This window comes from Rhagoletis pomonella, unplaced genomic scaffold, assembly GCF_013731165.1.
Source record: "Rhagoletis pomonella isolate Grant_MI unplaced genomic scaffold, Rhpom_1.0 Rhpom_scaffold_01519, whole genome shotgun sequence".
Taxonomy (NCBI): domain Eukaryota; kingdom Metazoa; phylum Arthropoda; class Insecta; order Diptera; family Tephritidae; genus Rhagoletis; species Rhagoletis pomonella.
In genome coordinates, this window is record NW_023460073.1 from 27966 (window position 1) to 43101 (window position 15136).

General features: G+C 37.1%; 1 protein-coding gene across 1 annotated transcript; it reads left to right on the plus strand.

The window, feature by feature from the left end:
* The first annotated feature begins 14463 nt into the window (after nucleotides 1-14463).
* Nucleotides 14464-14995, plus strand: LOC118752463 (cytochrome c oxidase subunit NDUFA4-like). Its single transcript, XM_036487374.1, is given in 4 exon segments — nucleotides 14464-14610; nucleotides 14612-14626; nucleotides 14678-14824; nucleotides 14875-14995. Coding segments are annotated over 4 exon segments (252 nt in total). The 5' UTR covers nucleotides 14464-14583; the 3' UTR covers nucleotides 14938-14995.
* Nucleotides 14996-15136: the final 141 nt, after the last annotated feature.

The following is a 15136-nucleotide window of genomic DNA, read 5'->3' on the forward strand; positions in this document are numbered from 1 at the left end:
TCGCCGCAGTACTACTGAATGTCAAAATGATGTGTTTGTTGTAATCAAGGCGAATTCATTTTACAACAAACACATAACTTTGACATTAAGACGCACCTCGGCGAAAATCTAAATTCGCCATCAACACCACCTTATAATGTGTAATGAATGGCCCGTAGTCATAGTCAAAATAAAGTCGACTTTAAAGTTAGTTGCAGCTTTTTGACATAATTTTCAATGGGATATCTGTCAAAAAAGCTGCAACTAACTTTAAAGTCGACTTTATTTTGACTATGACTACGGGCCAATGTGTTTTAACAATTCCGGACAAGAATTGTGTGATGGAAACTAACACATTCTCATTTATCTTGCTTAGGGCCGGTTACTCAATGTCTGGTTAACACTAATCTCCGTTTAAACGTCATTATCGACGTGTTCGGCTCCATGCATATAACATGGAGTCGGTAACGTCGATAACGATGTTTACCGGAGATTAGTGTTAACCAGACATTGAGTAACCGGCCCTTAAACTCTTAAACAACTGAAATACTTATGACTGGTTTTTTTTATGTATGTGTTACTTAAATATATTTATATTTTACTTATATGTATGTACATACATATACATATACTAATTTAGCCTCTTTTATCAAAAATTCAATTAACGCACATGGCTACGATGCATTAATCCGCGATGTGCACACTGCAAGTACCAACACAAAATGAGGTTGTTGTTTTTGAAAGAAGTCTGATGAGCAAATGTGGTGAATTCCGAAATAGCTATCACTTCTATCATTTTTCCAAATTATTGTTGCTTTTCCACAATAAGTTTTCACTAAAAACGGCCTCAAGCTCATAAAAATGTTTGAATATAATTGTTTTAAGGCCATAAAATAACAAAAACAAATAACATTTTAATATATAAAAAAAGTATTGATAATATTGCTGATATTTAATAGGGAATTTACATGGGGCGATTTTACAGGCAACTTTTAGTTGAATGCAGCAGTTGAATGGTGTAAATGGCCTTTCAACTAATCGCTTTCAATGAAGTTGGTCAGCTGCCTACTTGGGTTAAACTTTTGGTTCAACTAATCGCCGGTGAATGTTGAATCATGTAAATTCGCCTATAACACTTTACATATACTACTTTACTCAACTTAAATAAACCATAATCTGTTAAAATGAATGCATTTTAGTAAAAAATTGTGTAGAGTGCGTATTTGAAAAAAAGTTTGTGCACCTTATGAGCGGCTAAAGGCGGAGCTGCATAGCATGCGTATCCGTATGCGTGAGTTTGACATTTACGCTTAGAATTCAAAATTCATAAATTTTTGTTTTGTTTTCATGCGTCTAGGTACGCATACGCATGCTATGGAGATCCGCCTTTAAAAACAGCCATCGGATTTTTGATATTGCCAGTCGAGTCGAGTAGGTACCATGTGGACCTTTCCCTGACGTTTCCACAACAGTTGGGCCTACGTTCACTAAAATGGATAATCGCTGGTACGTTAACCCACAGATGTGCTTAGCCGATCATTAATAACTGCTTAAGCTGCATTTAAAAAAAATAATAACAATAAAAACTAAGAAAGTTAATTTTTAATACCTTCTGTATATGAAGTGGGATTGCTTGTAGTTCGGGAAGCTGTCATATTGTCAGTTTTGGGGTAAGCAGTTTCGGTTTCAACTGGACAGCTCAAGAATGATAGAATACAAGATTGCGCCGTCCTGGGCGTTGACATTTGTGTACCACAAGTAAACAAAGAATAGAGCGAAAAGAAGAACGAGTTGAAACAGCCAAAGCAGTTCACTTTACTGCGAAAAACGTGTTTTAATTTTGCTAAATGCGAAAATATTGCATTTTTCACCTAATCTATTAGAGAACAGTGAACATTGTAGTGCACTCCATTGCTTTGCAATTGAGGCTGCTTCAGCAAACGTTTTAGTGCACTCCATTGCTCTGCAATTAAGGCTGCTACAGAAAACTGCAGCAGCATCTCTGCGGGACTGATTAGTTAACTTGCTAATGGAGGCTGCGTGGAGCAGAAACAAAATCATTGTGAGGAAAGGCTGTTAATATAATAATAGAGAAACATTTCGGGAACGGCTTTGCCGTGCCCTATTTACACAAAATGCAGCGATTCGTCCCAGCGCTACTCTTGCATCTACGCTTCTTGCGTCTTGACGGTTGTCGCAACTTAACACACAGCACTTCATTGTATTGGTTTTTACACAGTCTTCAATTCAAAAATCACCCACAAATTGCAAATTAACACGATTTAAACTGATTTTTCACTTATAATTCAAATTTCTCTTTCGCTGATTTGTAAACAAAGGTTTATTTACAAGTTACCACAACTGCCAAAATCGGCAAAACCAAAGTAGCGGTACCACTGACGGCGCCACCTTTGTTCGCTGCACCGTGTGGACAGCTTGCTTGATCAACTGCAGCTTGTCTAAGGCTATCTGCACACTTGTCGTCCAATCATAGTTGAGTTATCGTCTCGCCCTGAAATTTTGAGCCGAGCACATGCATTTCAAAGGAGATCTGCACACTTGTCGTTATCGGCTTGTTATCGGCAAATCGTAGAAGATGCAGAAACGGATAAGTCCGGCACTGCCGTTTCCTAATCGTTGTGCACGCATTGTTTGTTTACATTTTATGGTGATAAATTAGTGAAAAAGTTAATATTTGCATCAAAATTGCATAAAAATTAGTATTTTTTGCATAAAATCATTGGAAATTATTAAAAAGTGGATAACTGCATCAAAATTCAATAAATGTGAATGTTTTAGCTATAAAATATTACGAAATTGTAAAAAGTCCCTGTGTGCATGCACAAAACACATTTCAGGAAAAGACAAGAAGAGATGTTACTGCAAAATGATGTCTAGAATTGTTGCAGCAAAGTCTATATTTTAATAATTGCAGGTTTTTGTAAATATTTCGCGAAAATATCAACCAGAAAAACAGAAAATACCTTCTCCAAGTGAATTTTTAAACGCCAAATGAATTGAAATATCACTACCGAGTGTGCGAAAGTGTAGTCGTAATGTAATCGTAGCATCATGATTGTGACGATGAAGCAACTATGATTGGACGACCAATGTGCAGAAAGCCTAAGATTGTCTGAAAAAGGTAAGACAAATTAAATAATTATTGTAAAATAATATAAATCTGGCAACTCTAGTTATCACTTTTCTTCTTTCCATTATTCCATTGTATTACATGTTTCTTATATACTGAATGAAGTCTGTCGCCATCTTACATTGAAACTGCGCGTGTCTATCTCTGCTCAATAGGTTATGGGCTTATTCACCAAAAAGTTTTAAATCAATTAAAAATGGCAACAGGAACACTCAGCTTTCCTTTTGAAAAATTAAGAGGACGCCAAAACTTCGACGTATGGCGGAGGAATGCCAAATCCTACTTGGTGTTGAAAAGTTGCTGGAAGATAACCCAGAATGGGTTGTCTGATAATTCTTCGGAAAAGGATCGTGACGCAAATGAACGGGCGCTGGCAGAAATTACGCTCATGGTAGAGCCGAGTAATTTTTCGCACATAGCAAACGCCGAAAGTGCAAAAGACGTATGGGACTCGTTATTGGCAGCATATGAAGACAGTGGTTTAACTCGCAAGGTAGAGCTTTTAAAAAAGCTGGTGCAGTTGAAGCTGAAGCAATTCCAATCCATACAGGATTACGTAAACGAGGTGGTAAGGACTTCAATCAAGCTGCAAAATGCTGGTCTAAATATAGGCGACGAAGTTGTTGCTTCACTATTGCTTGCTGGGTTGCCTAATGAGTATCAAGCACTCGTTATGGCAGTAGAAAATTCAAAAGCAAAATTAACTGTCGACGGCGTTAAGAGTTTGTTGTTGCAAGACGTCAAATTTGACTGCAGCAAAGACTCTACGGACAATGCTTTGTATTCAAAGAAAAACATACAGAAAAAGGGTGACAAAAATTCTAATAAGAAAAAGTTTCGATGCTTCAATTGTGGTCAAGAAGGCCATATGCGTAAAGAGTGTCGCAAGAGTATGCAGTCGAAAAAAGCTAATGCGAGCGAAGGTAAAAACAGGACGGCTATGGTTTCCAACTCGCTGTTAGCAAACTCATGTTTTCACCCTCAGAACGGCGAAAGTTTGTGGTACGTCGATTCAGGCGCAACGTCACATATGACAAATGATCAGCGGTTGCTTTCAAACGAAAGAGCGGCAGAGCTCAGCGAAGTGATTTTGGCAAATAAAGAACGAGTGACTGTCAAAAGTGTAGGCGATGTCTGCCTAATTCTGAACGTAGACAAAAGAAAAATTGCAACTAATGTTCGAAATGTAGAGTATGTTCCTAACCTTTGCGCTAATCTTTTGTCAGTGCGGCAAATAACAAGGCAAAACAAAAAGGTGGTGTTCGAAGGCAATGAGTGCAAGATTTTCGATTCGAAGGGCGAATTGATTGCAATAGCGTATGTGCATAACGATTTGTATAAGTTAGACTGCGAAAAATTTCTAGTTGGTAGAGCAATGACAACGATTGACAGCTTTAAGCTTTGGCATCGTAGGTTGGCACATATTTGTAAGCAAAGCATGAAGCAGGTGCAGAATTCAACTGTTGGAGTTAATTACAACGGCGCAAATGATAAAGGGTGTATTGTATGCTGTAAAGGTAAACAAACTAGAACAATCGATAAATCTGCTGGAACACGCGCACAGAATTTATTGGACATAGAGCGTGTGTGAATAGGCAACAAAGTTCGCGGCGAGTAAATTTTTGACAACTATGAGGTGAATAAAATTTCAGTAGCTCATGAGGCTAGTGAAATTTTCGACAAATGCATAGAAAATTTTTACAATCGCAAAGATTGTTGATGTGTGTAATTTTTCGTTAAATAAAAGCTTAAATTGATGAATTGCAATTAACGATGGTAGATGTTTTCTTAAAATATTAATTTCACTTCAATTTGTAATATTTTATTCTGTCTGTCCTGGTGAAAACGAAGTAGCTGTTCAGCACACAATTGTGCCCAAAAGTGTCCAGTTCGTCGTGCGGAGCGTATTGCAGGCAAGGCAAAAAAGAATTTGTTGTTGATTGCGGTGTCTGATGCTGATTACCCTGTTAGTGTTGAAGAGGCGTTAAGTAGTGCTGAAGCGTGCGATTGGAAATGCGCGATGGAAGAGGAGATCGATTCTCTTAAATCAAACAACACTTGGGTGCTTACGAATTTGCCTGCGGGTAAGAGAGCTATAAATTCGAAGTGAGTTTTTTAATATTAAACATAATGCTGATGGAGCGCTTGTTCGTTACAAAGCAAGGCTTGTTGTAAAGGGTTGCTCGCAGAAACAGGGCATTGACTATTCGGAAACATTTTCACCTGTGGTGAGATACAATTCACTACGTTTTTTTGTTCGCAATGGCGGCGAAGTATGACTTGTCAGTGCATCAATTAGATGCGGTAACTGCATTATTGAATGGCGAGCTTCAAGGAGAAGTATACATGAAGCAGCCTGAAGGCTACGATGACGTGTCAGGCAGAGTTTGTCGGTTGATAAAGTCTTTGTACGGTTTGAAGCAAGCAAGTAAAGTTTGGAACGATAAACTGAACACGGTGCTTATCAGTCTGGGGCTTATTAGAAGTGATGTCGATCAATGTATCTACTATTGCGTGAACGAATGTACCATGGTGTATGTGGTGATTTACGTCGACGACGTCTTGGTGTTCTCCAATGACAAAAAGGCTACGCAGCGTATTAAGAACGAGTTGTCTTCTAGATTTAGGGCCGGTTACTCAATGTCTGCTTAACACTAATCTGCGGTAAAACATCGTTATCGACGTTACCGACTCCATGTTATATGCTTGGAGCCGAACACGTCGATAATGATGTTTAAACGGAGATTAGTGTTAACCAGACATTGAGTAACGGGCCCTTAAAATGAAAGACATGGGTTCAGCTTCATCGGTGCGAGTTCACCGCGATGATGTAAAGAAGCTTGTTAAACTTGATCAGTCTGTATATATTTGCAGTGTATTGAAACGTTTCGGAATGGACGATTGTAATGCTGTTTCAACGCCACTCGACTTGTCGCAAAAGCTAACTGCATAAATGTGTCCACAAACGGAAGACGCAAAGAAAGAAATGGAAAATGTTCCATATATGGAAGCAATTGGTTGTCTTCTGTATGCAGCGCAAAATACTCGTCCCGATATCAGCTTTGCAGTCAATTTGCTGATTCGTTTCTCACAAAATCCTGGCAAAGCGCATTGGCTTGCAGTGAAGCGTGTGATGCGGTATTTGAAGGGGACTGTTGACAAAGGCATCGTTTATCAGAAATCAGCTGAAGGTCTTACTGGTTTTTGCGATGCTGACTGGGCAGGAGATCTTGACGAAAGACGATCAACGTCTGGTTACGTGTTTGTTATGCAGGGTGGAGCAATTTCTTGGTCTACGCATAGGCAACGGACGGTTGCATTGTCATCAACTGAAGCAGAGTTAATGTCAGTAGTGGGTGCGATGCAAGAAATGATTTGGTTGAATCGGCTAGTATAGGAGTTGATTCCTGGCGTTCAAAAGGCAACAACACTTTATTGTGACAACAAGAGTGCAATCCACATTGTTCGCAACAACAACTTTTCACCTCGAACCAAACATGTGGATATAAAGGTGAAATTCGTACAAGAGAAGCTTGAGAATAAATCCGTTAAGCTGGAGTACACTTCTACAAGCACCATATTGGCAGATAGTTTGACGAAAGCGGTACCAGCAGTTAAGAATGAATTTATAAATGCCAAGTTAGGCTTACAGTAAAGCTATGTAATTAGTAACTGAATTTCTAAACGAAAAATATATCAGGTTGAAGTAATATTTGTAAACTTTAAGCTAAATATTTTGCAACGTTGCCAGATGGTCTATTAAAGGGAAGTATTGTAAAATAATATAAATCTGGCAACTCTAGTTATCACTTTTCTTCTTTCCACTATTCCATTGTATTACATGATTCTTATATACTGAATAAAGTCTGTCGCCATCTGACATTGAAACTCTGCTCAATAATAATATTCCTTTATTTATATCACATAGGTATTACCTTTTATCGAAGAGGAAATTGAAGGAAGTTTCACGTATTTCGCCACAGCAGAATGATTCGCAGTAGAAAAAGCCTCTGTCAAACGGGCTGATGTAAAACTTCCTGTACTTTGGGCCCATGCTGTCAATAACTTACAGGAGTCGGTACCAATTGAAGATTTGGCAACCGTATTGGATGGCATTATTCGTGGTTGGGAGGTGGGCGGAACTACAGAAAGCATTTTCGTCCTTAAGTCAACTATTTATAAAAAAAAGTTTAATATAAGTTAAAACGTAAGCACTTCTATATAAAATTTACTTTTATGCGTCACAGGGTATGGTACAGAATTATTAAAAGTAGTGGTAGTCCTTAATTTCTTTCGGTCAATAACAAAAAACCGTTTTTCTGAAATATATTTTTTTTGTTTATCATTTAGAAAATATTTTAAAATTTGCTCAATAGCATTACCTTTCAGTGGGCAGTTGGGCTTATTGTTTAAGTCCATTTTCGATTTTATGAGCTTTTAAGCTTTTTAAGTTTGGCGATTAGAACTGAATAGCAATATTATTTCAGTAAAGTAAATAGAAATTTATGTGTTTGTGGGGTTTTTAAATGATTAGTTCGAAAACTCGAAAAATACGTGGTGTGGAATTGGGATCAAAAGAAACTCATTATTGTATGGAATACTAAAATATTTATATTGAATATCTGATTGGCGGATTTTAAACTTTTCATTACTCAATTGACCTGCCGTTAATATACCAAGTGCAGATACAGATTCAAGCGGTTCTTCAAACAAATTATTAATTTGTTCGAAAGCATATCCTAATACTAAATCCTGCCCCAATTCTCTGGAAGTTTCAACGATTTTGAAAGGTCATGTTGCTGGACTGAAACAAAATGAATCCTTTTCCTTTTTTGGATCTATTTCGAAGGAACCAAATTTTTTGTTTTTAGGCATTTCTACATTTTTCCTTTCGTCGAGTCTTAGAAATAACTGCTGCAAAATGTTTGTAGGTTTTTTAATAAGCCTTTTCAAATATTGCAAATAATTTTCAAATTTGTACGCGGAGAAATTGTCCAAGGGTCCATATTCTTTAGTGCATTCATCAATACCTACATCGATGCAAACTTCATCAATATCTTTTAGAAAGTGGAATGTTTTTGAGTGGAAATGGGACTGAATGCCAATGTACAATAACTCTCCTCTAGGAATATCTTGCACATTTTTACTTTGTTTTGTTGTTTCAAGGATAGTTTTTGCTGACAAGGGTAAGTCGGTAACACCTATCTTATTTAGCGTCTTCAATAGACCATTTAAAACCACTTGCGAAACATTGTTTCTAATTGCCCATGATTTAATTTCGCAAGCTTTTTCAGAGCTGCTGAGCACAGAATATTCTTCATCGGACTCTGAATTTCCGTCGCTAAAGACAAATTCCTCAGCGGCGTTTGGTCCTTCTGCTTCCATTGGCGTTGCATTGGATTTCATCACTGGAGTCCCTGCCTCGACAGTCGGCCTTAGCGAATTTGGAAAGTTTTTTGTATTTCGCCGCACTGGCCTCAAATTTTTTCTTCTCTATCCACATAGAGTTAGAAAAGTTTTTTTGGCAATGTTTTAGATTGGAAATTAAATACGCTGATTTTGTTAGTTATTTCTTTTAAATGCACCCACTTTTTCAATATCTTGCAGCACAGCTAAAAATGTTATTCTTTTTATGTATGTATACGCTTGCGCGAAAGGCTAAGCAGTGCGAAAAAGCACGTTTTTCATTGTCTTGTCTCTTTTTCATATCGATTGCTGTATATTTTGTCAGTGTACAATCAATATGGTCAGCCGGTTTTTGCAGGGTACCCTGCAAGAAGCCTGACCTATGATTATCGGTTAAATTAGTAGGACAACTGACTAAAACTGTTGTCAGTTTAGCGGTTAGTTTTGTATGGGCTTGGGGAAAAAAGTGACCACTTCTCCGGACGAGTGATAGTGCATCCCTTTCTTGCACACACATGGGCGCATTTGCCTTACAGTATGTTCACTCTCTCACACATGTCATCTAGTTGGTGATGTACAAGTGAGTTTAGCGACGAAACTATTGGGAAAATATCGCGATAATTAGTGATTTTTCTGACCCGATAAATTAGTGCCAGCGAAATTTCCAAAAATATATGAAACCAAATAAAAAAATACAGTTCGATTTAGTTTATGTGTTAGTTTTATTTGTAAAAATATATTGTCGACTATTAACTTAATTTCGCAAGCTTTTTCAGAGCTACTTAGCTCAGACAATTCTTCTCATTTTTAATCGGGGTCTGAAATTTCGTCGCTAAAAACAAGTTCCTCAGCGCCGTTTGATCTTTCTACCTCCATTCCTACGTTGTGCTGGAGTTTCACGTTGGCGTTGCACTGTATTTCAGCACTGTAGTCACTGACTCCACAGTCGGCCTAAGCACACTGGCCTCAAATTTTTTCTCTATCCACATAGCGCTAAAAAAGGTTTTTTGCAAATTTTTTTATATACAAATTGATAACACTAATTTGTATTATTTCTTTCTTTAAATTCACCGACTTCTTCTCTATTTTGCACCACAGCTATCAACAAAGTAAAATTTTGTTTGATATATGTGTGTATGTACATATGTATGCGAGCGTACAATCGATAGTTTGTTTTCCATATGGTCAGCCGTTTTATGCAGGGTAGTTCAAAAGTATCGATGCCAAAATTACTTGGTATCGAACGAAAAGTAACGAGTACGTACTTGTAGGTGCAATCCCGTATTGCTCGGACTCGGACTATTAAAACTGTCAAAAAATAAAAACTCACTCAGAGCGAGAGAGTAACATTGAAAAGTACGGGATCGCTTTCTAGTAAAACATGGTAACTTCTGTCAACTTCAACATAAAATACTTGCTTATTTTGTATGTAAACACACTCAGCTCACACATGTAAATAACCAAAAATACTTTCTATTGAACTCTCGTGGACGCGTTTTTTCTACGTTCTCTGGTCGTTTCCATAGCTGTTGTTTCTTTTTTTCCTGCTAACTCTGATTCGTAAAATGAGTGACAACATACATGTGTACATAAACTATCAGAAAGCAGAAATTGTGTGCATTTCTATTTGAGACAGTGACTCTAATACAAAAATACTTTCAAATTCATTAGAATTCACTTAAACAAGTAATTAAATACTTTTCAGCATGAATTAGCAGAGTGCACTTTTCTTTTGTTTACAATTCGGTTGCCAAACACACTACAGCTGACCGTTTGACATATTTAGCAGAATTTACCAGCAAAAAATTCTCGGACTAAAACTTGTAACTTCTGACAGAGAGAGAACCGTATTTGCTTTCTTTTTTGTCCTCTCAATAGTCAGAGAACCGAGTACGGGATCGATTTCCAGTAAAATCGACTGATTCTGATTATTTCTGACTAGTCCGGACTCGTACGGGATCGCAACTTGTATTTACTCGAATCGGTCCATTTCTAGTTAGGGACTCGATATCGAATCGAAAGTATCGATATGGTACTCATTTGAAGCATCGCTTTAAAAATATCGGGTACCCATTAATATTGGAATAAAAAGACTCGATATTCCAGATATCGATACCAGAAACCAAAAAATTTATCTGAATATAGGTCTCGCATCACGATGCAGCGAACAGAGGTGGCGCCGTCAGTGGTACCGCTACTTTGGTTTTGCCGATTTTGACAGTTGTGGTAACTTGTAAACAAACCTTTGTTTACAAATCAGCGAAAGAGAGTGATTTTTGAGTTGAAGACTGCGTAAAAACTAACAAAATGAAGTGCTGTGTGTTAAATTGCGACAACCGTCAAGATGCAAGATGCGTAGATGCAAGTGTAGCGCTGGGACGAATCGCTGCATTTTGTGTACATAGGGCACGGCAAACCCGTTTCCGAAATGTTTCTTTATTATTATTACATTAACAGCATTTCCTCACAATGAGTTTGCTTCTGCTCCAAGCAGCCTCCATTAGCAAATTAACTAATCAATCTCGCGGAGATGCTGCCGCAGTCGTAATTGCAAAGCAATGGAGTGCACTAAAATGTTACCTATTCTCTAATAGATTAGGTGAAAAGTGCAATATTTTCGCGTTTAGCAAAATTAAAACACGTTTTTCGCTGTAAAGTGAACTGTTTTGGAAGTTTTAACTCGTTCTTGAAAATGAAAAACAGCTTGCAGCAGCCTTTGTGCCACAACATTAAGGCGCACTCGACAAACCGGAGGAGAAGTTCGGCCAAACACTAACATATTTTATAGCGCCGGACTTTATTATTATTTCAAAACGTAGATATTGAGATGTTGACTTAAAACACCGAGGCCGCGGGTTCAAATCCCACCGCATGCAATCCTAACTATCTGCTCTTTAAAGCCCAATTTATATCGGGAAGAATTATTACAGGCCAACCTTATATGCGTGCGTAAAAAGCTAACTCAAATTCCAAGATTTGTCTTGCGTGACATTTCGATTTGAGGTTTATGCTCAATTGGCATTTTGGCGCGACTATGGATTCAAATTTTTCTCAGCAAACTTCTCTAAATTTGACAGAAATGCAACTCTGAGAAAACACGCACGCAAATTGATTTCGGTTTATCAAATGAGAAAAACTTGCGTGCGTGCGTAAAAAAACTCTCGCCGGTAATATTAGGTTGAGCTGTTAATAACATTGGCGCATATTCATGGTCATATTTAGTACTCAACTAAGTCGAAACTATTCTGAGTCACAACTAAAGCTATTCATAGTCGCCTTAGTTTCGACTTTTCTGGCTAAGTACCAACTTAAAATTTAGTTTCGGCTGCAGCGGCAACTAAGTCGTAACTAGGAAGAAGTATTTTATCAAATTAAGGGAAAACAGACGAAATATGTAAAAATTAAGTTGGTAGAGGGTGACTTTGATAATATTGAATAATCTCCAACTAAAATTTACAAACATCGATCCGTTTTATTCGGAAGATGATATTAAATGCGTATTACAATTCGAATAAAGCTACATCACAATTTTATAATTGGAATAATTTAGATAAATTCTCAAATAATAAGTCAGTTTCACGCTAGTTCTTTTAAAGTAAATTTGTGCATAACATTTAGATATCTACTATTTGTATGTTTCACAGCATGCTTTCGATAAACATCGACTTCACATCACTGCGGTTGTTCTGGCTATTTCACACAATTGGGGTGTTCACAGTTCGTTCCAAATTGTGTCTGAAAATGTAGACGTCTACATTTTCAGACACAATTTGGAACGAACTGTGAGCACCCCTTTCTAGCAGTCGTCGCAAAATCGTCTCAAAACTTTGCCGGTGTTGCCAGACATTTCTTCTTTGCGTGCTTTTTTATATGTCGCCTTTCGATTTTGTTACTGAAAAATTGTAATTATTTAACTTAATTACCAATTCCTAATATTTGTTATTTCTTTTCCTTGATTTGTTTCTTTTCATCAGAAATTGCGCTCAAATTAAATGCAAATATAGAAAACGTGCCCAATAAATAAAAAAATGCGATTAGTATTGCCATAATTCAACCCTGCTGCGAGGTTGCAAAATGTAGACGCGTAAAAAACATACCTTTGAGTGTGACAAAATGTAGACGGCGTCGTTTTCCAATTTTGTATGGGAAACAACAACACCACAGATTTTACGGTTGGAAAACGTCTTAAAATGTAGACGTCTACATTTTGAGACACTATTTGGAACGAACTGTGAACACCCCAAATTAACAAGAAAATGATATCTTATTCTTTTGCATAATCATGCCATGAAAATAAAAATTACATAAGCGGATGATCAAATTTTACATTATTTAATAAAAATGTAATTTTTCTAATATATCGTAAAGAAAAATAGATATATTTTCACACTCGTTTTGCTCTATCGTAAACTAAGTCGAAACTACTTAGTAGAAGTCTGAAATGCGACTGTGAATAGAGGTAAATTCTAAGTTGGTACTTAAATTTAAGGGCCGGTTGTTCAATGTCTGGTTATCACTACTTGCCGGTTAAACATCATTATCGACGTTTTTGACACCATGCTTATAGCATGTGATCGATAAAGCAGTCGTTGTATTTAACCGGAGCTTCTACCTCTGATTTGTGCAAATCAGACATTGAACAACCGGCCCTAAGTTGCCACTTTGTTAGTTTCGACTAAGGGCCGGTTGTTCAATGTCTGATTAGCACTAATCTGAGGCAGAAGCTCTGGTTAAATACAACGACTGCTTTACCGATCACATGTTATATGCATGATGTCGAAAACGTCGATAATGATGTTTAACCGGCAAGTAGAGATAACCAGACATTGAACAACTGGCCCTTAGTTGCTGGACTATGAATACGCGCCGTAAAAATAAAGTTGGTGGAGGGTGGTTTTGATAATATTGAATAATCTCCAATTAAAATTTACAAAGATCGATCCATTTTAATCGAAAGATGAAATCAAATGCGTATTACAATTCGAATAAAGCTACATCACAATTTTATAATTGGAATAATTTAGATAAATTCTCAAAAAAATTAGTCAGTTTCACGCTAGTTCTTTTAGGGCCGGTTGTTCAATGTCTGGTTATCACTACCACTACACTATCGACGGTTTCGATGCATTCACATCACTGCCGTTGTTCTGGCTATTTCACACAATTAACAAGAAAATGATACCTTATTCTTTTGCATAATCATAGAATGAATATAAACATTACATAAACGGATGATCAAACTTGACATTATTCAATAAAAATGTAATTTTTCCAAAATATCATAAAGAAAAATCGATACATTTTCACACTTGTTTTGCTATATCGTGAACTAAGTCGAAACTAGTTAGTAGAAGTCTGAAATGCGACTATGAATAGAAGTAAATTTTAAGTTGGTACTTAAATTTAAGTTGCAACTTTGTTAGTTTCGACTTACAGGTCTCTTCTGCGCTGGTAATAAAAAGTTTATAACCGGTAAATAAAGTTCCTGTCATTTTGTAAACCCTTTTCGCATTCTGTGTACTCTTGTAACCGGTAAATTTTGTTACCATCTCATAAGCTGGCCCGTGAAATGTGCAATGCCAGAATTTGCACAATTCTTCATAGCTGAATTGCTGAATATCTTAACTGCGTTACCAACGTACCTGGAATCGCGGTGACAAGAACTGGTAACATTTTTTGGTAATAAAATTTTTCGGTTACAAAATCATCGGTAACATGCAGAATAGACCTGTTAGTTATTGGACTATGAATACGCGCCAATATTCTTGTTATGTGAGTTTATGACATTCGATGCGATACTAGGGTTCTGGTATTCGATTCCAAAAATATCGTTTTAAAACTATCGAGTAGAAAATATCGGTATCGAATGCCAAAAGTATCGATATGGTATCGTAACGTATCGAAATTCGTTTTTCTATTCCTAGTATCGAGTATCTTAATCCTAATTTCCACATCGCTGTATATTGCGCAACAAATATTCGTTTGTGTCGATTGCGATTGAATTGTTTGTTAATTCCACAGCATAGTGGTCTAAGAAATATCTTAAAATGCAAGGATTGGGTCTTCAAAGTTTAAAAAAAAAATCCAGCCGTAAGTTAACTATTGTTGCGTACTTCATTTTTCAAATTAATGTGACTTTAGTTAATTCCATTATATGTATGTGTTGGAGCTGGAGCGCTCGGTGCAGTTTACTATACTTTGCGCTTAGCTACACGAAACCCTGATGTAACATGGAATCGTTCATCGAATCCTGAACCTTGGCAAGAATACAAAGACAAACAATACAAGGTAAAGTTGGTCCACTGAAAAAAGCTATTCTAACTACAGCTTAATTTCAGTTCTATTCACCGATTAGGGATTACAGGAACATTAAATCCCCAGCCCCTAAATATGACGAATAATTTAATAAAGATTATATATCTTTCGGCTAGAATATTTATTTAGCTGATCAAAAACTGATTTGTGTTTTATTAACATACATATTGGGGGAAATGTTTAGTTATTGGCCCATCGTTTTTCGGGTGGGAGGCGGAGGGGGAGGGGGCTTGGCCCTCCAAACCCCCCTCATTCGAAAGGGGACAGTCACCACTTTACGAAAAG